Genomic DNA, 23,467 nt, shown 5'->3' with positions numbered 1-23,467 from the left:
TATATTAAACAGCCATGGAGACATTACACACCCCTGTTTCAGTCCCACATTGAGATCAAAGAACTCACTCAGCTCACCATCCACTCGCACCGTAGCCCTAGCTCCCTTGTACATACTCTTCACAGCACTCAACAATTTCCCCTCCACTCCATATATTCTTAATACCTTCCACATACCTTTCCTATCTATTCTGCCATAAGCTTTCTCCAAGTCCATGAAGGCAGCGTACACTTTCCTTCCCTTCTCTAGATACTTCTCCACTAAACATCTTATAACAAATATCTGATCTACACACCCTTTTCCCTTCCTAAATCCCCCTTGTTCTTCTCCAACTAGCTCCTCTGTCATATGCCTAACCCTATCAATGAGTATTCTACCATATATTTTACCAGTCACACTAAGAAGGCAAATACCCCTATGGTTACCACATACTTCTCTCTCCCCTTTTCCTTTGTACAGAGGAACAATTATACCTGATTTCCAGTCCTCTGGAACCCTTCCCTCTTCCCAAGCCAATCTACACAACTTCCATATCCACTCCACAACAATCTCACCCCCATACCTAAGCATTTCACCCCACACTCCATCAATTCCTGGGGCCTTTCCCAGCTTAATCTTCTTCATCGCTTCCACTACTTCCGACCTACTGATCTCTTCCTCCCTCCTCTCATCTCTTCTTCTCCCAGCCATTCCCCAACCACTTATACTCACACTGCTCTCACTCTCTACATTCAACAAATCCTCAAAGTGCTCCTTCCATCTCCTCAATTTCTCTCTCTTCTCCACCAACAATCTATTATTCCTATCTTTCACTCCCCTACTATTTCCCCTTTCACACTGCCTTACTTTCTTTACCTCCTTCCAAAACAATTTCTTACTCTCCCTCCATTTCACACTCAGATTCCTCCCAAACTCTTCATCCACTTTCTTCTTACTCTCTTTCACCAGTCTCTTAACCTCCCTTCTCCTGCTCACATATACCTCTCTCTTCTCTCTCTCATCTTCTCCCCTACCTCTACTCGCCAACCATTCACCATATGCCTTCTTCTTTTGTTCCACAGCTCGTTTCACCTCATCATTCCACCATGCTGTCCCTTGCACACCCTTGCATCTCCTCCTCACTCCACAAACCACCTCACACGCTGCGCTTATCTCTTCCGTGAATATCTTACATACGTCTTCCACTCCTTCCATCTGCTCTAGCTCATACCTTCCCAATCTTTCTTCCACTATGCTCTTATACTCTGTCCTCTTCTCACTATCTTGCAATTTCTCCACTCTTCTCACAGGAGCTGTTTCCTCCTGTCTTCCCCTTCGCCTCCTCAACCACTTTCTTTGCAGCTCTACCTTGGCCGTCACTAAGTGATGGTCCGACACTCCATTCCCCCACCCTCTCCACACCCTTGCATCCAACACTTGTCTTCTCATTCGCTCATCCACACACACGTAGTCTATCATTGCCTTTCGTTCAACAAGTTCACCATCCATCCTCCTCATTACTCTCCATGTATACCGGTGGATCATCTTATGACGAAAGTAGGTGTTGGCTATTGCCAACCCCTTACAAGCACAGATGTCCACCAAAGCACTACCATTCCCATCTCCTTCTGCTGGCACACCCCACTGACCAACCACTCCATCCACTCGTACATTCCCGACTTTGCCATTCATGTCTCCAATCAACAGCACTCTCTCGCTCCTCTCAAACTTGTCCATACATGCTTCTACTCTCGCCCAAAACTCATCTTTCACTCTTGCTATTCGATCCTCTGTTGGAGCATACACACATACAATCGCCCATGCTTGTATACCTACTTTCATCCTCACCCATACAATCCTTGCACCCACTGTTCCATACTCTCTTATATTCTCCTTCCACTTCTTGCTTATCATCAGACATACTCCCTCTCTTGCCCTCTCATTCTCACTGACTCCCGCACATATACCTACACCGTATTCCCATTCTCTCATCCTTTCACCTTTCCATTTAGTTTCAGTCAATCCACATATATCCACTTTTGCATCCTCAAGCACCTGGACAATCTCTCTCTCTTTCACTTCATCATTCACTCCTCTCACATTCCACGTTCCTACTCTCAGAATGTCCTTTGTCCGTTCCTTAGTCGTCAACGTATGGTCCGTCCGGGTCCGAGGCGCTTTATTTGCTTTTTTAGTTAGTTCTTTTTACGGGGTGGGGCACTAACCCATCACCAACCCTTTTAGTCGCCTCGTACGACAAGCAGGGATACTGGGGGAGTATTCTTGAAACCCCCCTACCCCCAGGGGTAGGGGGGTTTGCTTTATGAAATTGGTAATGAAAAGTTAAATTTGGTAATGAATACTGAAGAGTGTAGTAATGTGGCCAAGCTCCAATCTGGCAACCCTGCTGCTCCCTTACCACCAGTTACTGCTTAACTGCGATCATGAGTATACGCTTATCGCAATGGATGGTGCACATGCTCATTTTTTTTCAATAAACAGTGAATAAATTGCAATACCCCACCACTAGACCACACAGGAATTTACAGTGTTGTGCACTATTAAGAAATTAGAATTTAGAGTGCAAAGGATTAACTGTGGAGTGCAAACTGGAAGTTGAAACTCACGTGGTGCAATTAACAATGTGTTGTGTTAAATAATATTCAGCTTAATCCTGCATCATATCTGAACATGCTTGGGGTTTCATTTACTCAGAACTTATCTTGGAAAGATCAAATTACATCTCTTGTAAAATCTGCTTCCAAGAGATCAGGTGTGCTAAGCTGACTCCGTTCCTTCTTTACCCCTGAACAATTGTTGACTCTATACAGTGGTTTTATCAACCCCTGTGTGGAGTACAACTCTCATGTGTGGGGAGGCTCCCCACATTCAGCTCTTCTCAATAGGGTGGAGTCAAAGGCTTTTCGTCTCATTAACTCTCCTCCTCTTACTGACTCCCTTCAACCTCTGTCTCTTCGCCGCCCTGTTGCATCTTTATCTCTTTTCTATCGCTATTCCAATGGTCACTGCTCCTCTGAACTGTCTGCATGCATTCCTCCAACTCTACAGCGGACACATAGCACCCGTCAAGCAGCAAACTCTCATCCCTTTTCTGTCCAACTCTCTAATGAAAGAGTTAAGCATTACTCCCAGTCATTCATTTATGCAACAGGTCAACTCTGTCACTGTCTCCCTCTGTCTGTATTTCCTGCTTCCTATGATCTCCAGTCTTTCAAACGCAGTGTGTCCAGGCATCTCGAAATGATCGGATCTTGAATTTGGCTCTCCCTTGTATTTTGTTTTTCTCTTGAAGGGAACAATTTTGTGGGCCAGCAGCCTTTGGTTCCTTCTTCCTCACATAAAAAAAAAAATAAAATAAAATAAAAAAAACTATAACTCACATTGCAAAGAATTACTGTAAGTGCAGCACAACACTGGATTACTGTACGTGCTTCAAGAGCATTTTCACCACTGCCAAAGCCTTAGAGAAGGCGGCCACAGACGTGCTGTAAGTACCCTGGCTGAGGTACAGTCACTTCTAATTCCTCAGTCTTTGGTTCATTTTCATTTATTTCAAGCTTTATGTCCATTATTGGTGTGAATAGGGTCTTAAATAGGTTTATGTAGGTGCTATGCATGTCCTTTAGGGAGTTATTTACGTGGCTTTCAAAGTTAGGCTGGGTTAGGGTCCTTAAGTACCAGTCCAGGAGCCAGGGGCCCACTTTCTGGATGGGACCACTTTCCGGACATGCCTTTGGCTCTATTACATCGGATAGTGGAGGGATTACTATACAGTGCTAATAGGAGAACAGCACTCACATATAGGCTATAAATGAAGACATGCTGAGAAAGCTAATCTCATCTCTCATCATTCATTAGACTAACCCTGGAGTGTGCATCAGTAGTTTGGAATCCACACCTCAAAAAACACATACAGTAGATAAGATTGAAAACTTACAAAGGGCTGCTACAAGATGGGTACCAACATTAAGGGACCTAAGCTATGAAGACAGACTTGAAAAATTAAACCTACCAACATTACAAGAGAGAAGGAAAAGAGGAAACATGACTATGCTATATAAATGAATCACAGGGAAAGAGAAAATAGACATAAATGAGTAATGAGTACCGGTATATAACTTATGGGGAAGTATCAGCAAGACAACACTGCAAAAAGCTGCATAAAATGAGAGGCGATAAAGATGTAAGGAAATTCAGTTTTCCAAATAGGGCAATTGATCAGTGGAATGCACTACCAAATGAAACAGTGTGTACCATAACTATTCATAAATTTAAGGATATGTATGAAAAAATGGTTTAACAGGCTACATGGGATAGTACAAGCTTGACTCATTCCTGTAATGATACAATCAGGTAAGAACACACACACACAATTTTGTATGTCTACTCATACCGTAAAACACCGTAACTTCGGACAGCGCCCAAATTTCGGACATTTTGCGAAAAAATGTACGGTAATAATTGAAGTTTACTGGAAAAGAGTGCGATATTTGCAAAAAATAATGATATGGGTAGGTACGGTAATCCTTAAAGATTATTATGTATAAGTCCTATTAAACTAGCTTAAATATGTGTGGGTGAAAAAAAGTTTATGAATCAAATGGAAAAAATCAACAATTTCTAGCCCTGCAAAACTTTGTTCACACAGAACAAACAGTTTCATTTGTAAGAACGTGATTAGTACGATTATATGTGGAAAAGTGTTTTAAGTACTGGGCAGTAAACTGTTTTAAAATATATACATGCATAATCTTGCTATGACTGTTTTAATGAATATCTCTGTATTTTTCAGAAAAAATTCCTAAATTCGGACAGACAAATAACTGGAAAAATACAGACTATAGGTGTGTGTGTGTGTGTGTGTGTGTGTGTGTGTGTGTGTGTGTGTGTGTGTGTGTGTTTTACAAGCACAGGTCTATTAGGAAAGTGTGTGTGTGTGTGTGTGTGTGTGTGTGTGTGTGTGTGTGTGTGTGTGTGTGTGTGTGTTTTACAAGCACAGGCCTATTAGGAAAGTGTGTGTGTGTGTGTGTGTGTGTGTGTGTGTGTGTGTGTGTGTGTATGTATGTATGTGTGTGTGTTTAAGACCAAAATGTGTAGCTCGTTAATACATTCCATAGTGCTGTCATAACATGTGCCTGTGTGTGCGTGTGTATGTTGATTTGTGTGCATGTTAGTAGGTGTGTGGGTGTCATCAGAACCAGTAAGTGTTTAACATCATATTATGTTATTTAAGTATGCAATTGTTGAGTCAGTGAGGTATCTACTTGATAATTACGTGAAGTTTTGTTTAGGAAAAAGAGATCAGTTCCCCTTACAATTTGGAATGTATGGAATGCATTTTTATATATTTTTTTCGTCTGAAAAAGTTTCTGAAGAGTTCTTAGTTATATTTATGGCCAGAATACCTCACTACAATGTGATATGATGCATCTTAATGTGATCTCAAATTATGAGCTCAAAAAAGAAGATATGTTTGGATATTTTTCTTTATATTTGTATAACTTGGGCCACGAGTGCACAATATTTTTTTTGAGATTTTTTTAAAAACTTTTAAAGTGTCCGAAGTTTGGCCAGTGTGTCCAGAGACAAGTGCTATTGACCTTTCTCATGTGTAAAGGGCAAATACTTGGATGTCCGAAGTTTGGAAGAGATGTCCGAAGTTAGGAAATTTGTTCCTAACTTCGGACACTTGAAAATGAAAAATAAACACACAAGTTTAGTGTGGCTAATTTTTTTTATTATATGGGCTCAGTAGGTACTGTCCCTGGCTACCACAGGACACCAACAGGGATAAAACGGCACCATTTTACACAAGAGTTATTCATTAAAACACATGAAAAGTGTCCAAAGTTAGGGTGTTTTATGGTACTTAAGGGAAAAAAAAAAAAAAAAATCAACTAATACGTTCAGTACAGCATTAGTCATTCATTGCCAGACGCCATATATCCCAAACGGGGTGGCCAAGGCTTAGAGTTAATTGTTTTTTACAGGGAGGGGCACTAATACTCCATCAACCCCACTTGACACGTAGGGAGAACGTTATGCCAACAGCATCTGGTGTTCCCAGAAGGTCACCCATCAAAGTACTAACCAGACCCAACGTTGCTTAACTTCGCTGATCGGACGGGAAGCAGAGTACTCAACGTGATATGGACAGCATTATTGCAGGTGGTAAAACAGTACAATACAATATCCTTTAAATTCAGGGAAAAAAAAAAAGACTAATCATGCAAATTTAAATACAGTACAGTACTAGAATTATATATGGTAGCATAGCATACATACCAGTACCAAATTCTTGACTTCTAAATCTCATAACCATGAACTGCTTTCACTTTTCACTGTACATATCTCATGCTTCTTTTTTTTTTTCTTTTTTTTACTTCAGATAATACAAATTTTTTTCTTATACCCCTTCAGTCTGATGATGTTTAGCCTATTTAAGTTGATTCCTGTTATTTTCTGACAATTTTATAGTTTGGGAAAAACTTTTTGAAATGGATGGATTAGATTCAGCATTCATTAACCTCTTCCCTGTTACAGAATAGTCTTGAGAGCATAGTATCAACTAAAAAAAAAAAAAAAAAAAGGGGGGGAGGGGGGGGCAGCAGCACTAGATTGAACAGGTTAAACAAAGGAATCATTCAAGGTCATGATACTGGCAAGCCCTAAGGTCAGCAGTCCTGGGAAGCCCTATCAAAGGTGAGGAGCAGCAAACACACCTCTCAAGCTTGTGAGTATGTGTGTCTCATACCTGGCCTTAGCCAGCAACGTGTGTAATCCCCACCCCCCCTCATAAACACATACCTCTCTTCCTCTTCCTGTGAAGCAAAATAACGTAACACAGACTGGTCACTATGAGTGCACAACATGTTACTGTTATTATTCACATAATTTAGCAAAAAAAAAAATTTCCTTCCTAGTCTTATCTTTGTGTACATTCTCTCATTCACTTTCTGGGACTCAAGCTAATAATTCTTACAAGCATTCACTTACAATACAGCAAATATATGAAACAGTTTACTTAATTCTTAACAAGCTAATTTGATTTATGTTCTATTGTTACATGTTTTCTTGACAAAATTACACTGGTAAAGAAAAACATGTCATGTGAAAACTTTAAAGTTGTAAGCTTTCTTAGCACCTAGGCTAATACAGGTACTACCTGTAAACATTCCATAATGTTTATCTACCACAGGTCTTTTATTTCACACTACAGTTAAACTGTCAATCATATTTTTATCAGGTAAAGAAAAACTGTGCAGGCCTATCATTAATGGTACAGTATCAGAGAAACAGCAGTATAATGAAAGATAACTGCTACTTTTACAATATCAAAATACAGTTCAATATAGAGGTAACATACACAACATTCAACGGGAAAAATCAAAACATTAAACCAATAAAAAGTACACTGCCCACTTGCTAATATTTTACGCAGATCATGATAAAATACCACTAGCTAATTAAATTCCTTCCAACTCATGAAAAAATACCACTAGCTAACTAAATTCCTTCCAGCTCATGATAAAATATCACTAGCTAAGTTCCATTTGAATATAAAACAACAATAATTTTTTGTGTATTCTTACAAAAAACAAAAAAAAATTTACCTAATAGCTATTGAGAGATACGGTAATGCACTACTGAACCACGAGGATGTGATAGATATAACTACCAGTATTTGCTAAGAGGCCCAAATGCAATGATGAACAAGCAAGTCTATGATAAACAGGCTAGCTATACATGTGTGACTGTGATGGGCAGAAGTTATAATGAGATGTGGGGGGGGAGAGAGAGAGAGAGAGAGAGAGAGAGAGTATGCTAATACTGTAGCTACTATACAATATGGAAACCCCTGTACCATATGGGGCAAAACGAATACTGAGTACAGTGCAGTAAAGAATGGACAGGAGCACAGATCTACTATATGACTGATACTTGTATGTACTGTTAGGGTATATAACACAGAAATCTGCAGATAACACTGAAATGGGAGCATAACAGGAACACAAAGTAAAAACTACAAAACTTATTCTTACACGACAAATGAACATGGGAGAACGGTAAAACATCAGCTATAATGACACTGCAGTTTAAAGTGAACCTAAATACCAGCAAGAAATATAGAATTTAAAAAAGCTGATGTGAGACAATGATGAAGCAGTTACAGTGACTGTACAGTATAGTACCGGTAGTTGAAAGAAAAAAACGTATATACTACTCACTCTCCTGAGACACACTCCTCCTCAGCTTCATTAAGAGTTGCTTCATGGCTCAGTGATACATTCCTCCACCACCACTAAGAGGTTAGCATGGAAAAACCTCTACCCTCTCAATGCTACCCATAGAGAGGTATAATAATGCACAACGCAAATTTAATGTCTCCATGCACTGGAACCGTAGCTTTACGACATAAGGATGGTGGAAGTGGGAGGAAAGATATGAGGTAAGTACAGCACAAACAGAAATGAAAGGAAGGAAAAAAGAAGCAAAAAAGCACAAGAGCTGCTGAGAGAGAGAGAGAGCAAAACACAAAGACTGAAAGAAAATGGAAAGATAGGTATGTATGAGGTGGAGAGGAAGCGGGACAGCACAGTCTATTCCAAACACTTCCAAGTGCTCTGTCTCTTAGGACTTGGGAAGACACACACCTGGCTTCAAAAGTTATTATATGGTATTAGTTCACCAATTCTCCGTTAATAAAAACTCAAACACGGTCACGAAGTCACACACTAATGCCACTGAGGCAACACTGCACTGCGGCCATCTAAGTTTAGTCTGCGATCACTGGCAAAACAAATTAATATCCTGGGCAAATATATCTTGTTTTTATACTCTGCCAGCAGGGAACTAAAGGCAACTAGCTATGCGCACTGTGTAAGAAAGTACCTCTGCGTGTTGTCTTTTTGCAATCAATCAGGTGTCCATTCGCCCCACTGACCACCGCACTGCTTTGAGAGGCAAGCATCACTGGCTACAGAGGAATGATCAAACCATCCCCCCCCCACCACTACCACCAACCCCTACCAAACTCAAGCCACGGGGCTACAAATAGCCTGGTGCGATGCAAAGCTCAACAGGAGGCAGCAGCAGCGTACGTGAGCAGCGCACTAGAGGTAATGAAGCTACTGCTGGCACTGGCAACTCTCCCCTCTTTCTCTCCCTCTTTTTTCTATCTCCTTCCATCTATTCCCCTCTTTGCTCTCCCCTCACACAAGTTCTTAACTTATGTTCTTCCCAGCCTAACTTTGTCCTTTCTATATCTTTTTAATTTCTCCTCCCTCCTTCCTCTATAACTAACTTCTTCCCCTTCTTTACAACCTTCCCTTGTCCCCTCCCCCCCCCTCCCAATTTCCCCTCAGCAGTGTCCGGTGCCAAGACTAAGGTTCAACTTGGCACAAATCTCTCCCACCTCCACCCCCACCTGTCCACCAATACCCTCTAGCCAACCTGCTCCTCCTCACCTCAGTCAAAACACACAACTTCCATGCACTTTCAAAAGCTCTGAGTTTTCTCCTAGGTCAAATCTTAATCCCTATTACTAGCTAACTTCCAGTCTAAAATTTCAAGTCCTCAGAATTCACGGGAAGAACAAAATTGGAGTTCCTTGGGACATTAGAAGTTTTTCTGGGAGAAGCATTTGCCACAGACTTGCCAGTGATGTAATCCACAGAGAGCTAAATATAGACTGGTGTTGTTGCTTTACTTACTCTCTACCTACAGCATCAACTGCTCTCACCCACTTCTTCTTATAGTATCTTCCCAGCCACTTTCTTCTTTCCCATGCCTGTGCAACATACTTGGAATTTTGAGAGGGGAAAATATTCAGGGCACTCCAGTGCCACCATTCATTATCCACTACTAAGGAGTATGTGGAATGCAAATCTAGAATATAACTATAAGATGAACCATCATCTATCCATCCAGCTTAATTTCTCTGAAGAAATTATACGAATACTACACAATATTCAGAAAGTTTATGATTTCAATGACACTTATGAAACACAATACACAACATATCCTTCACTTCCACAGTCATGTCACAGTTTTAATGAGCTCTATTTTTCCCTTGAATATTCTGCAACAAAGAACATTAAAATGTGAATCTAACACAGTACATCTATCTATCTGTCTACACACACACACACACACACACACACACATATATATATATATATATATATATATATATATATATATATATACATACATACATCATACATACACACACATATTGTATATATGTCGTTTCATTTCATTTCGCTTTTAAAGGCTCCAACATGCTTGCACGAGTCAACCTTGGTCACCTAATGGTGGCTCTCCTTGCTGCACGATCTATTGCAGCCTCCCTGTTCAGTCCCTTAACCCTGAGGTCACACTTAATGACCTCGTCCCATGGCCTTCTCGGTCTACCCCTCATAACCCCACCACCAACATTACCATTTCTCACCTTCCTCACCCAATTATCATACCCCATCCTCTCCACATGCCCAAACCATCTCAATCTACCTCTCCTCATCACAACACCAATACACTCCAGTCCCATCCTACCTCTCAACTCTTCCATCGTAAACCCAGCCCCCCCAGACCTTGAACGCAGGGACGCACTACACATCCACCTAATCATTGCCATTTCTGTATGTCTGACCTGCGAATATCCTCCTCCTTTACTGCCCAGGTCTTACTACCATAGGCCTACAGCATTACACTCCTAACACATGCTGCATACAAAGACCCCTTAGCACATAGGCAGAGTCCTCTCAATGTCAGGAGAGGCAAGAGCTCCCTGAACTTCTTCCAACCACTCACCCTAGCCACAGAGCTAGCTCCAACCCCACCTCCAGCACACAACATGTCTCCCAAACAACAAAACTCTTCCACACACACAAGAGATTCACCAGCAAGTTCAGTCCTTTCATGCCTGACAATCTCCACCTGCTCTCCCAGACACGCCGTACACATAAAATCAGCATTATCTCGCAGTCTACCTCTGATACCACTACATCTCTTGTGCACCCATTTATCACAAACACTGCACAAGCTTGAATTACCTCCCATGCCCTTGTGGCAAACTGCACATGGCCACTCTCCCACGTCTTTGACAGTACCGCCACCAACCCTAGATATCATCACTTTTGTTTTATCTGCATTTACCCCTAAGCTCATGTGCCCCATACCATCTCTCCACTTCCTAAATCTTTCCTCCGGCTCCCTTTGTTCTCTGCAATCAACACCAAATCATCAGCATACAACATCTCCCACGGGAGTCCGTTTCTGAACATGTGAGAGGGCTTCAAGTACCATGATAAGCAATAAGGGGCTCAAAACTGACCCCTGATGCACACCAACGTTCACGGAAAACTCATCACTCAAATCTCCATTCACTCTTACCTGGATGCAAGCACCCACATACACGCCATAACCAACCTAACCAGCCACTACTCCAAACCAAGCTTACTCATTGCCCACTTCACCATCTCTCTAAGGACTCTGTCAAAGGCCTTTTCCAAATCAACAAAAACAAAATACAGATCCCATTTCTTACCAATATATTTTTCCTGAAGCTGTCGAACAATGAATATGGCATCAGTGGTCCCCCTACCTGGCATAAACCCAAACTGCATCTCATCAATATTCACTCTTTCTCTAATCATACCTTCTAAAACTCTCTCCATTACCTTCATTATCTGATCTAAAAGCTTTATACCTCTATAATTTCCTCTTTCCAGAGCATCACCCTTCCCTATATACAGTACACATTTACAACTACACTCTTCAGCCAATCATCTGGGACAACACACTCATAAATAATCATATTTATCAGGTCGGTGACTAACCTCACCCCTATATCTCCTGAGGCCTTCAACATTTCAGCAGTCAACCCAGACACCTTGCCTTCTAAAACTCTCTCCATTACCTTCATTATCTGATCTAAAAGCTTTATACCTCTATAATTTCCTCTTTCCAGAGCATCACCCTTCCCTATATACACATTTACAATTACACTCTTCAGCCAATCATCTGGGACAACACACTCATAAATAATCATATATCAGGTCGGTGACTAACCTCACCCCTGTATCTCCTGAGGCCTTCAACATTTCAGCAGTCAACCCAGACACACCTTGCCTTCCTCACCTTCATCCTGCCTATTGCCTCACTCACAGTAGCAGCATCAATCAAAGGCCAAGGGCTAAACACTGGATCTGTTGCCTCCAAACCGTCCCTGTCCCAGTCAAACTCCTCATTCAGCAACCGGCTATAATGCTCTCTCAATGCATCTTTAATATCCTCACCGTTCACCACTACCTGTCCTTCATCATTCATCACACACTGCTCACCTATAATACCCTGATTATCCTACATATATATATGGATATATATAGACTCCCCCAGGATCCCTGCTTGTCGTATGACGCGACTAAAAGGGTTGGCGGAGGGTTAGTGCCCCCCCCCTCCCCCCGGAAAACAGCTGACAAAAAATACAAACAAGAAACCTCGGACAAGGACTGACCAAAAGGTGACGACCAAAGAGCGGGCAAAGGAAATGGTACAGATTGCGACGTGGAATGTAAGGGATGCGAATGATGAGGTAAAAGAGAGACAGATTGTCCAGGTGCCTAAGAGTGTGAAGTGGATGTATGTGGAGTAACTGAAACTAAATGGGGAGGAGAGAGTGTGAGAGAATTGAAGTATGGATGGGGTATATGTGCAGGAGTAGGTGAGAATGAGAGGACAAAACAAGGAGTGTGTTTTGTTGTGAGTAAAAGATGGAAGAAGAACGTAAGAGAGTATGGATCAGTTGGCTCAAGGATTGTGTGGGTAAGATTGAAAGTTGGAATACAAATGTGGGCGATTGTGTGCATATATGTGACAACGCAGATCGAGCAAGCAAGAGTGAGAGAAGGGTTCTGGACAAATGTGGAAGTGTGCATGGAAAAGTTTGGAAGGAATGAGAGAGTGTTTTTGATTGGTGATATGAATGGTAAAGTAGGGAATGTGAAGGTAGATGGAGTAGTTGGTGAGTGGGGTGTGCCAGCTGAGATAGATGAGAATGGCAGTGCGTTAGTGGACAATTGTGCCGGGAGGGGGTTGGTGATAGCCAATACCCTCTTCAGGCATAAAATGATCCACAGGTATATATGGTGAGTGATGAGAAGGGTGGGTGGTGAACTGAAAGAAAGGAAGGCAATGACTGATTATATGTGTGTGGATGAAAGGTTGTGAAGATGTGTAATGGATGCAAGAGCTTATAGAGGTTGGGGGAGTGGACTTTCTGACCACTACTTGGTGGTGGCCAGAATCAAGATCCAAGTAAGATGAAGAAATAGAAGAAGGGAAGGACGGGAGGAAAGAGTAATGGCAAGGAGAGTGGAAAGGTTACAAGAGGATGAGAAAAAGGCAGAATATGAGAGAGAAGTGGAGGAGCGATTGGCCAAATATGAATTGGAGCAGATGGGGGACGTGGAAGATGTGTGCAAGATATTCACAGAAGAAATATGTGTAGCATGCGAGGTTGTGTGTGGGGTGAAGCGAATACAAAAGGGGGTGCAAGGAACAGCATGGTGGAATGAAGAGATGAGACAGGCTGTGGCACAAAAGAAAGCATACAATGAATGGATGAGAAATAGGGGCGTGGAAGTAGAGAGGCAGAAGAGAGAGTTATATGTAGAAGGGAAGAAAGAGGTGAAAAGATTAGTGAAAGAGAGTGGATGAGGAATTTGGAAGGAATTTGAGTGTAAAGTGGAGGAACTGGAAAGAGGTGAAGAGAGTAAGACTGGGTGGAAGTGAAGTTAGCAGGGGAGTGAAAGATAAATATGGTAGATTATTAGTGGAGAAGAGAGATAAAGTGAGCAGATGGAGAGAACACTTTAAGGAATTGTTGAACATAGAGGATGGAAGTAATGCGAGTATAAGTGGCTGGGGAAGGGATGGGAGGAGGAGGGAAGTGAGAAGACAGGAAGAAATCAGTAGGATAGAAGTTGTGAAAAAAATGAAGAAAGTTAAGTTGGGGAAAGCCCCAGGAATTGATGGAGTGTGAGGTGAAATGCTGAAGCATGGGGGAGAGATAGTAGTAGAATGGATGTGGAAGATGTGCAATGAAGAAAGTTAAGTTGGGGAAAGCCCCAGGAATTGATGGAGTGTGAGGTGAAATGCTGAAGCATGGGGGAGAGATAGTAGTAGAATGGATGTGGAAGATGTGCAGAGTGGCCTGGGAGGAAGGCAGAGTCCCGGAGGATTGGAAATCAGGTATAATTACTCCCTTGTACAGAGGAAAATGGGAAAAAGAAGTGTGTGGCAATCATGGGGGCATTTGTCTTCTTCGTATAATAGGAAAAGTGTATGGTAGGATACTTATTGACACAGTCAGAGAAAGAACAGAGGAATTAGTTGGAGAAGAACAGGGAGGCTTTAGGAAGGGAAGAGGTTGTGTAGATCAGATATTCATTCTTAGATCTTTAGCGGAAAAGTTTCTAGAGAAGGGAAAGAAGTTGTATGCGGCTTTCATGGATTTGGAGAAAAAGCATACAACAGGGTGGATAGACAAGGATTGTGGAAAGTGGGTAGATGGGAAGTTGTTGAATGCTGTGAAGAGTATGTATGATGGTGCTAAGGCTGCAGTGCGTGTGGATGGTGAACTGAGTGAATTTTTCTCTTTGAAGGTTGGGTTAAACAGGGATGTGTCATGTCTCCATGGTTGTTCAATCTGCACATGGATGGGGTAATAAAAGAGATACAAGATAGGGTAGTGGATGTTGGAGTGGCCCTGATGAGAGAGAGTAGTGTTTGGAAACTCCCTGTACTATTGTTTGCAGATGATACTGTGTTGTTGAGTGAAGACGAAGGGGAGCTGCAAGGCTTGGTGGATGAGTTTGGGAGTTTGTGTAAGAAACAGAACCTAAAGGTGAATGTAGGGAAGAGTAAAGTGATGGTCTTTGAGAGAGGTGAAGTCAGTGAATGTACAGCGAGGTTGGATGGTGTGGAATTGGAAAATGTGAGTACGTTTAAGTAGTTGGGTAGTGTGATGAGTAAGGATGGAGGTTTGGAGGGCAAAGTGCTTGAAAGGGTACAGCAGGGAAGAAAAGTTGCTGGTTCCTTGAAAGCAGTGATATGAAACAGGGAAGTGAGCATGGAAGTGAAAAAGTTACTACATGACAGTATTGTGATACCAACTCTAACGTATGGAAGTGAAGCTTGGACCTTGTTGGAGGGACGCAAGTCAAGAGTGAGAGCAGTGAAAATGAGTTATTTAAGTGGAGCCTGTGGAGTCACATGGAGAGACAGTCTGACAAATGAGGATATAAAGGAGCGTTGTGGTGTGGATGTGGATGTGATAGGATGCGTTAGAATGAATACACTGAGGTGGTTTGGCCATGTGGCGAGGATGGAGGGTGAAAGACTGACGAAGAGAGTGCATGTGAATGAGGTGGAGGGAGGGGAGCGGGAGGGGGAGGCCGAGGATGAGATGGAGGGATGGGGTGGAGAGGTATATGAGAGAGGGAGGGTGTGAGTTGGGAGCAGGGCAGTGAAATGGAAGGGGACAGGGTGATGTGGAGGCGATTTGTTTGTGGCCACCCCGAACGGAATTAAGGAATCTTGCAATAGATAGATAGATAGATAATTATAATGACCACCCTGTACCTCCCCCACCTCTATCACTGTCTGAACCCATCTTGCCCTTTACCACACATACCTGTCCAATCCAACCCTAATCCTACCCCTAGTAGGGGTAAGCAGCCCCGCCCAGGGAAGTACTACCGCCAAGGTTACAGGAGACTCAAGGAATAGCCTGGATTCCATTTTCTCTCCTAGGCCTTGGTAGCTGGTTAAACATCTTTCTGCCTCACACACCGGAGGGCATCAGGCTGCCCTCTTTACACAACACACACATCCACATTAGATTACATTACCTTAAACCAGCTATCCTCCCCCCAAAAAACACCGATCTTGTCATTACATATCAAACCCACTCCACAACACATCCTTGTTCTCCCCCCCTTAAAAAGAACCATGGTTGCTGCTACACTGGGAATCAGTGTGGTGGTTTCTCGGGTGACCACCAACGGCAGGGCTGGGTTGTCTGCACAGGGCCCTCCCGGTCGTCATCAAGCGACTGTGCCATCTCCAGCATTGTGGCACCCTAAATCTGCTCGTCAATGCAGTAAAATTTTCTTTTGCAAATATTAGGGGACTTCACTCCAACATCAACTCTGTTCAAAAATTCCTCCAGTTTGAATTCCCTGATCTGCTATTTCTGACAGAGACACAAGTAAGCTCCACTTCTGATTTAGCTAGATTTAATTTTCCTGGTTATATCTTGATTCAAAATTTCAGACCCAAAGGAGGCATATGTTGCCTTGCTAAGTCAGAAATTGCCCTGGAGGAGATAACTAAATTTAACTGTCCTTTTTTCGACTATTCCATATACAAATTAAACTCTTTTAGTAAAATTAACTATTTCTGTTGTGTTTATCGTTCCCCTAATGCCCCTTCAGAGCCGAGTTTATTTGACTCTCTGTCTTCACAACTAGGCCTAAGTGTCCTCAACATTAATACTGCATCAGAAATTAATATTCTGGGTGATTTTAATGTCCATAATGTCGAATGGCTCACTTATTCACCCAGAACTGATGACTCTGGTCTTGAATGTGAGCTATTTGCAGACTCATTTAATCTCACCCAGTTAGTCAGTCAACCCACCCGTGTACCAGACAACCCCGATCAAAATCCCCACCTATTGGACTTGTTTCTAACAACCAATTCAGATAATTATAATGTTGAAATGAAGTACCCCTTCAGATCTTCTGATCACTGTCTGATTCAAGCCACCAGTTTCACACCTACCACTACCTCCTGCTCTGAACCTGTCGTGATGACTAAATGGCACTACGACAGGGCAGACTGGGAGGGACTTCAAAATTTTCTCATGGATGTTCCTTGGACCTCCTTTTTCTCCCATGATGCAAATTCCACATTGGGCAACATACAGGAATTCATTAAAGTCGGCATGGAAAGATTCATTCCCCATCATAGTTACAGAAAAATATGTAATTCTCTTAAATGGTTTGACCATAATTGTGCTAGAGTAACAGAACATAAAACAATAGCCTATAACACTTATACAAGGACCAAAACCAAAGAAACCTTTAACTATTATAAAAATACCAGAAACCATGCCAAAACTATTGTCAATCTTTCTAAATCAAACTTTCTACATAGACAAGCTAATAAACTACTAAACAATCCAAATGATAACAAAATATTCTGGTTAACCCTTAATTCATTCAAAACTAACTTCACTATCACCTCTTCCATTCCACTGTTACAGTCCCCCACTGGAAATCTAATAAGTGACCCACACGGAAAAGCCAACCTTCTTGTTGACATTTTTCAACAAACTCAACCCTAAATTCATCATCTTCATCATTGCCAGACGCCATGTATCCCAAACGGGGTGGCCAAGGGCTTAGAGTTAATTGTTTTACAGGGAGGGGCACTAATCCTCCACCAACCCCACTTGACACGTAGGGATGCCAACGGCATCTGGTGTTCCCAGGCGGTCACCCATCCAAGTACTAACCAGACCCAACGTTGCTTAACTTCGCTGATCGCACGGGAAGCGGTGTACTCAATGTGGTATGGTAACTGATGAAAAAAATTGAAGACAGCTGGTGATAGGACAGAGTCCCGAGGAACACCACTACTGACAGCTCTAGGAGGAAAATCATAATATTCCTGTACTTGATTTTGATTCCCCTCAAATACCTCCTTTCATGATTCACACCAGACACATACAAGCTGTATTACAGAATCTATCAGCAGACAAAGCCACTGGTCCAGATGAAATTCCTTCAATAGTACTTAAAAATTGCTCCTCAGTGTTGGCTCCTGTATCAGCAAAATTTTTCTGCTTATGCATCCATACCTCAATTTTTCCAGCCCCTTGGAAAGAAGCAAATATCCATCCTGTTCCTAAAAAGGGGGCCACTTCTGATCCATCAAACTATAGACCAATTGCAATAACTTCCGTTCTCGGTAAAGTTTTTGAGACGCTATTTAACAAACACATAGTCAAGCATCTAGAAATCAATAAATTGATCAATGATTGGCAGTATGGATTTAGACAGGAATGTTCAACTGTAGATATTCTTTGCCTTCTTACCCATCCGATTAACAAAACAATAGACCAACATGGTGAAACACACACAGTAGCACTTGATGTTTCAAAAGCATTTGACAGAGTATGGGAGCAGGCCTTATTGTCTAAGATGTCACACTATGGCCTTGCAGCACTGGTTCCTCTAATTTCTTCTTACCTTCGTAGTAGAAAAATACGGGTCATGGTAGATGGAATTTATTCTCAATTTCATTCCACAAATCCTGGTGTACCTCAGGGATCAGTTTTGGGGCCAACCCTCTTTCTCATTCATATAAATGACCTCCTATCTGTCAAGCACAACCCAATACACTCTTATGCTGATGACTCGGCCCTTCATAGTTCTTTCACATTTAGTACCTCCTTTACACAACTTGATATTATAAATTCTCAAATAAACACAGCAATTTCTCTGAATCAGGACCTTTCTAAAATAAATCAATGGGGACAATCTGGTCTCGTTTAATGCTCAGAAAACTAAATACATTAATTTCTCCAATAGAAAGAATCCCTCAGACTCTCACATAATTTTAAATGATGTCAGTACTCCCATATCCACTACAATTGATATCCTAGGTGTTACTCTAAACCCCAACCAAAGCTGGACAGCTTATGTTAAATCCCTTGCTAAAAATGCTTCTAAAAAACTGGGACTTATGTACAGAGTTCGTGAGTTCTTCACTGACGAGCAGATGGCCACAATATACAAAAGTCATGTGCGTTCCCAGATCGAATACAGTTCACCACTGTGGAGTGGATGTGGAGCGGTTGCATTGAGGTAGTTGGACAAAATTCAAAATAAAGCCATTAGATCAATCACTAATCCTGCCATAATGCAGGACCTTCCTTTGTTATCAGTATGTAGAGATGTTGCTTCTTTAGCAATATTTTATCGACATTTTTACCGTTAAGTGCTTTAACGAACTGGCTTCAACTTTGCCTCCCCTTCACATTTTCTCCTGAAATACTCGGTCAGCTGGGAGCGCCCATGAACTCTCACTCTCTCCCCAACAATGCAGAACCGCTGATTATCAAAATTCATTTATCCCCAGAACTACTACTCTCTGGAATTCACTTCCTGGGAGTTGCTTCCCACATACATTTAATCCTCTCAATTTTAAATCCAATTGTTATAAGTATTTTATGAATGGAGGATCCCTTTAGGCACATGGACTTATTTTTTTTCCTTCCTCCATTCATTATAAAAAAAAAAATACTGCTACTAACAAAACAAGTCTTTCCCTCTACCCCATCGCCTTTCTACTCCATACCTACTTCTGTCCCCTCTCTCTCTCCCCCCAAGATTAAAGCCCATTATTGTCTCCATCCTCCACTTATCCCCTATCCTTCCCCAGATTGCAATTATCACCTAACCTCCTTGTCAGTGTCTTCAGCTGACCCCATCCTTCCTTGCTATGATTGACCCGCAACACAAACACACACATCGCCCAGTCTGGCAAGAACACATGCATCTGGCAACACTGTAAAGACCTGTGGCAGCGAGGGACAAAAGCATGACACACACGTAAAGAAGCACAGCCACATAGAAAATGGATACTAAATGTACCCATTTTGAGTCTCACGTAATTAACCAATATTTGTGTTATTAAATAATATTGGTGGAAATCAAATGTTCCTGTTATTGTAAGATCGCTGCTTCGTTTTCTCTTAAATCGCGACTCTACTTGATTTTTGCCAGACATTTTTGATGATTTTTTGAGTTTATTTTTGGGTTTAGATGAGTTATAAACTGCTTTCAGGCTAAGTTTACTTGTTTTAAAGCTATCTGGGGGTTTAGGTTAGCCTGAAACTTGTTTTTGGACTCATCTGCATGGGTTTAGGACTTGGTTGGAGGGGAAACCCAAGGCTCAAAAACACATCCCTATACATGTTAACTCTACCCTGAGATACGATACCCCACCTAGCGAAAGGTTTTTACTTAACCAATTGCATCGTTAAACCGGGGTATGCCTCAGTAATACCTCGATATACGATACCCCTAGATGCGACACCCCAGCTTAACGATGAGCGTAGAAATACCACCATACCCCACCTAACGATGGTCAAACCCCAGTTTAATGATGGGTTTTGATTTTTTTTACCGATTTGGATGATCTTTTAGACTAATATTGTGTGTTTAGGTTGATTTATAAACTGTTTTTGGACTTAGATTAATGTGTCTTAGCCACTGGTGAGGTACACATTGTCATTTTTGGGTACAGGTTACTAAGCTTGATTTTTTGCCAGTCTTATATTTGATGATTTTCAGAGTCTATTTGTTGGTTTTAGTGAGTTATTTACAGGTCTTAGGCTTAGATTAGCCTGACAGCTGTTAGGCCATTTAGATTGACTTTAAACTTGTTTGGGGGCTCATTTGGGTGGGTTTTGGGCTTGGTTTGGGGGAAAACCCAAGCCTGGTAAACACTCCACATTACGGCAGGCTACTTTACATGTTAAAAGTATCATACCCTGATATGCAATACCCTGCCTGAAGTTGGGGTTTTACCTAACCAATTACAGTAATCCTTTTAAGTCCTGGACACCCAAGTTCTGGATATTTTGGGCTCAGGTCCTTGGACACACACACACACACACACACACACACAAAGCCGAAACGTTTTCATCCCTATTTTAAATTTGCCGCGCAGTGACGAACAGCTGTGTTTTGGCACGTAGTGGAGCGCCCCTGCATCCTCCCCTCCCCAGTTCTGGCCTATCTACCATCGTGACTGCACGCTCATTGCCATGGCTGCGCCACGTGCTCGTTTTTGTGAATAAACTGCAATACCTCGCCACTAGGGCTTAATCGGTAGAGAGTTGGCCTGCAGTCCTGACGGACCCGGGTTCAAATCCCGCTGAGACAGGGAACAGTTTAAGGATTTGAATTTCACAAAAATCAGACTTCACTGGTCTACCAGAAGGCCCACCGACATGTAAAAATACCCCCACTAATACCAATACACCAGTCCTGTATGAGACCGCCCTAGCATGTATTCAGTACGGACAGTGGGTGTTAGTACTGAAGTAGTGACATGTAGAGGTGTGCGGTATGTAGAAGGACTACTGGGCCTTGAAAGCAGGCTGTGAAGCCTATGTCCAGAGTCAGTCACATAAAAAAAAAAAAAAAAAAAAAACTAGACCACATGGGAATTTACAGTGTTGTGCAGTGTTAAGAAATTAGACTTCAGAGTGCAAAGGATTAAGTGCAGAGTGCAACACTGGCATGGCGCAAGTAAGAACAGAATGTGCAAAGTTAACCCGTGGATTGCACAATTATTGATTTTTATCTCACCCCGTGGTGTGCAAAAAAGGAAGAAAAAAAAAAGTTGTGGCAACCATCAGTCACTCACTTCATGTAGTGCCGCCTGCTTCTGCCTCAGCCTTTATCATTCTTTTTCTGTGCCTGCCCTCCTCTCTTCCTATTTCTCCCGTCTTTTCTGTCACTTCTTATTGCTTTTCTTTCCTTTACAGGTGGCTTTACATTGAGTGACAAGCCAAATGGTTTTCTGTAAGCCAAGAAACTATTTATAATGCTGGGTGGTAACCATATAACCAAACCATATGTGCTCCCTATGTGTCAGCATGTGGGTTGGTGGAGGGTTAGTGCCCCTCCCCGTAAAACAAATAACTCAAAAGTCAAATGGTCACCCCTTACAGGATTATGGCATCTGGCAACAGATAGATCATTATAAACCTGAAGATAAACATCCAGGGCATCATCTGGTGAAAAAAATAATAATAATAATCTCTCTCTCCGTCTCTGCATAGGGCCAAGCGAATTTACATAGGGGAGCAGTGAAAAAAAGAAAAAGAAAAAAAATTTGCTTTTGTTCTTTATAAACTTGAAGATAAACATGCAGGGCATCATCTGGTGAAAAGAAAAAAAAAATCTCTCTCACTCCATCCTTGCGTAAGTTTGAGTAGGGGTGGCGTAGTTAGCGATGATGCACAACCAGCACAGCCTGAGCTGTGGCTTGCAATGCGATGATACCCAGCCTAAGCTATGGCTTGCAATCCATGGGTCAAACAATTATAATTCACAGTGCAAAGGATTAAAGGCAGCACAACACTGGATTACTGTACGTACTTCAAATGCACTTTCACTACTGTCAGAGCCTTAGAGAAGGCGAGTTAATCTTTGTGATGGACATGGCCGTGTCGTAAGTACCCAGTACACTGCTGAATATTATCCATACTAACTTCTAATTTCTCATCCTCTGGCTCCTTTTCAATTATTTCATGGTTTCTGTCCCTTATTTGTGTGCATAGTCTTAAATAGATGCTATGCATGTCCAGTAGGGAGTTATTTAGGTGGCTTTCAAAGTTAGGTTGGGTTGGGGTTTATAAGCACCTGTCCATGGGCATTTTTCCCCAAGTCCCGGACAAGGCTTTGGCTTTATTACGTCGGATCTTGGAGGGATTACTGTACATTGTTAAACCTGGGTATGGCTGTATATACACATAGGAGGTCCCCTACTGATGAACAGGTTATGTTCCAAAAAATTGTTTGTAAGTGGAATTATTTGTAAGTCAAAAATGCATTTAATACACCTACCCAACCGAACACCACAGCCTAGCCATGCCGACCTTAAACGTACTTAGAACACTTACATTAGCCAACTGTGTGGCAAGATCATTAACACAAACCTATTTTATAACGAAGTGTGGAATATCTCATGTTATTCATTGAATACTACACTGAGATAGTCTATTGCGAAAGTCCAAGTTCATGTGCTATGGTCATGATGGGCTGGTTTCTGGACAATTCCCCATGAGGACAATTCGCTGTCACAACAAAAACAGGACAATTCGTCGTTACACAATTCCCTGTCAAACCGTGAATGATTCCTCGTCAGTAGGCCGAGAATCTCAAACTTAATTATTTATATAACAGTACACGTAACATGTGTAGGTTATTCGTATAATTTTAATGTACCGTATATCAATTGTTCACTTAAGGTTACTAGACAGTCAAATAAATGCTAATGTCTCGTATGTAGCCTTATGTTAAATGATGAAGTGAAAGTTATCATACATCATCTGAATCGTTTCAGTACTATATTTTTCCATTAATAACGACCATTTCATGCCATGTTTTACATTTAGCATAAAAACAATAAACCATCATCACTTTAACAACTCATATAACTCAAACTGGTATACATGCTAAGTAAACTGATACGTAATAAATGCCGGGGAACTGTCTCTGGACATACAGGCTTGCCACCTTCATGCTGGGCAACTGAGTTTCATCTCAAGAGTACCTGCCTTTCTCTTCTCACCAGTGGCAGAAAAGACAGATGGGCA

General features: G+C 41.8%; 1 protein-coding gene and 2 pseudogenes across 4 annotated transcripts in view; all 3 read right to left on the bottom strand.

Annotated features, from left to right (window-relative positions):
• Positions 1-23,467, bottom strand: part of LOC145399062 (protein kinase shaggy-like) — a 414,583-nt gene that overhangs the window by 352,413 nt on the left and 38,703 nt on the right. The window contains exon 1 of one of the 4 annotated variants that reach the window (XM_080271805.1): positions 8,893-9,038. The exons of 2 other annotated variants lie outside the window; for them this stretch is intronic. In XM_080271805.1, the coding sequence (XP_080127931.1) occupies positions 8,893-8,971 (79 nt within the window). In that variant the 5' untranslated portion in view covers positions 8,972-9,038. Of the gene's footprint in view, positions 1-8,228; positions 8,354-8,892; positions 9,039-23,467 lie in introns of those variants that run through there. One more of the 4 variants, XM_080271806.1, reaches the window with a different exon arrangement.
• Positions 6,043-6,161, bottom strand: LOC145399182 (5S ribosomal RNA; annotated as a pseudogene).
• On the bottom strand, positions 17,536-17,654 carry LOC145399172 (5S ribosomal RNA; annotated as a pseudogene).

The sequence above is a fragment of the Coenobita brevimanus genome, chromosome 47 (genome assembly GCF_032717465.1).
Source record: "Coenobita brevimanus isolate Jiangsu-jjx chromosome 47, ASM3271746v2, whole genome shotgun sequence".
Lineage (NCBI taxonomy): Eukaryota > Metazoa > Arthropoda > Malacostraca > Decapoda > Coenobitidae > Coenobita > Coenobita brevimanus.
This window is presented reverse-complemented; position numbering and strand designations above follow the sequence as displayed.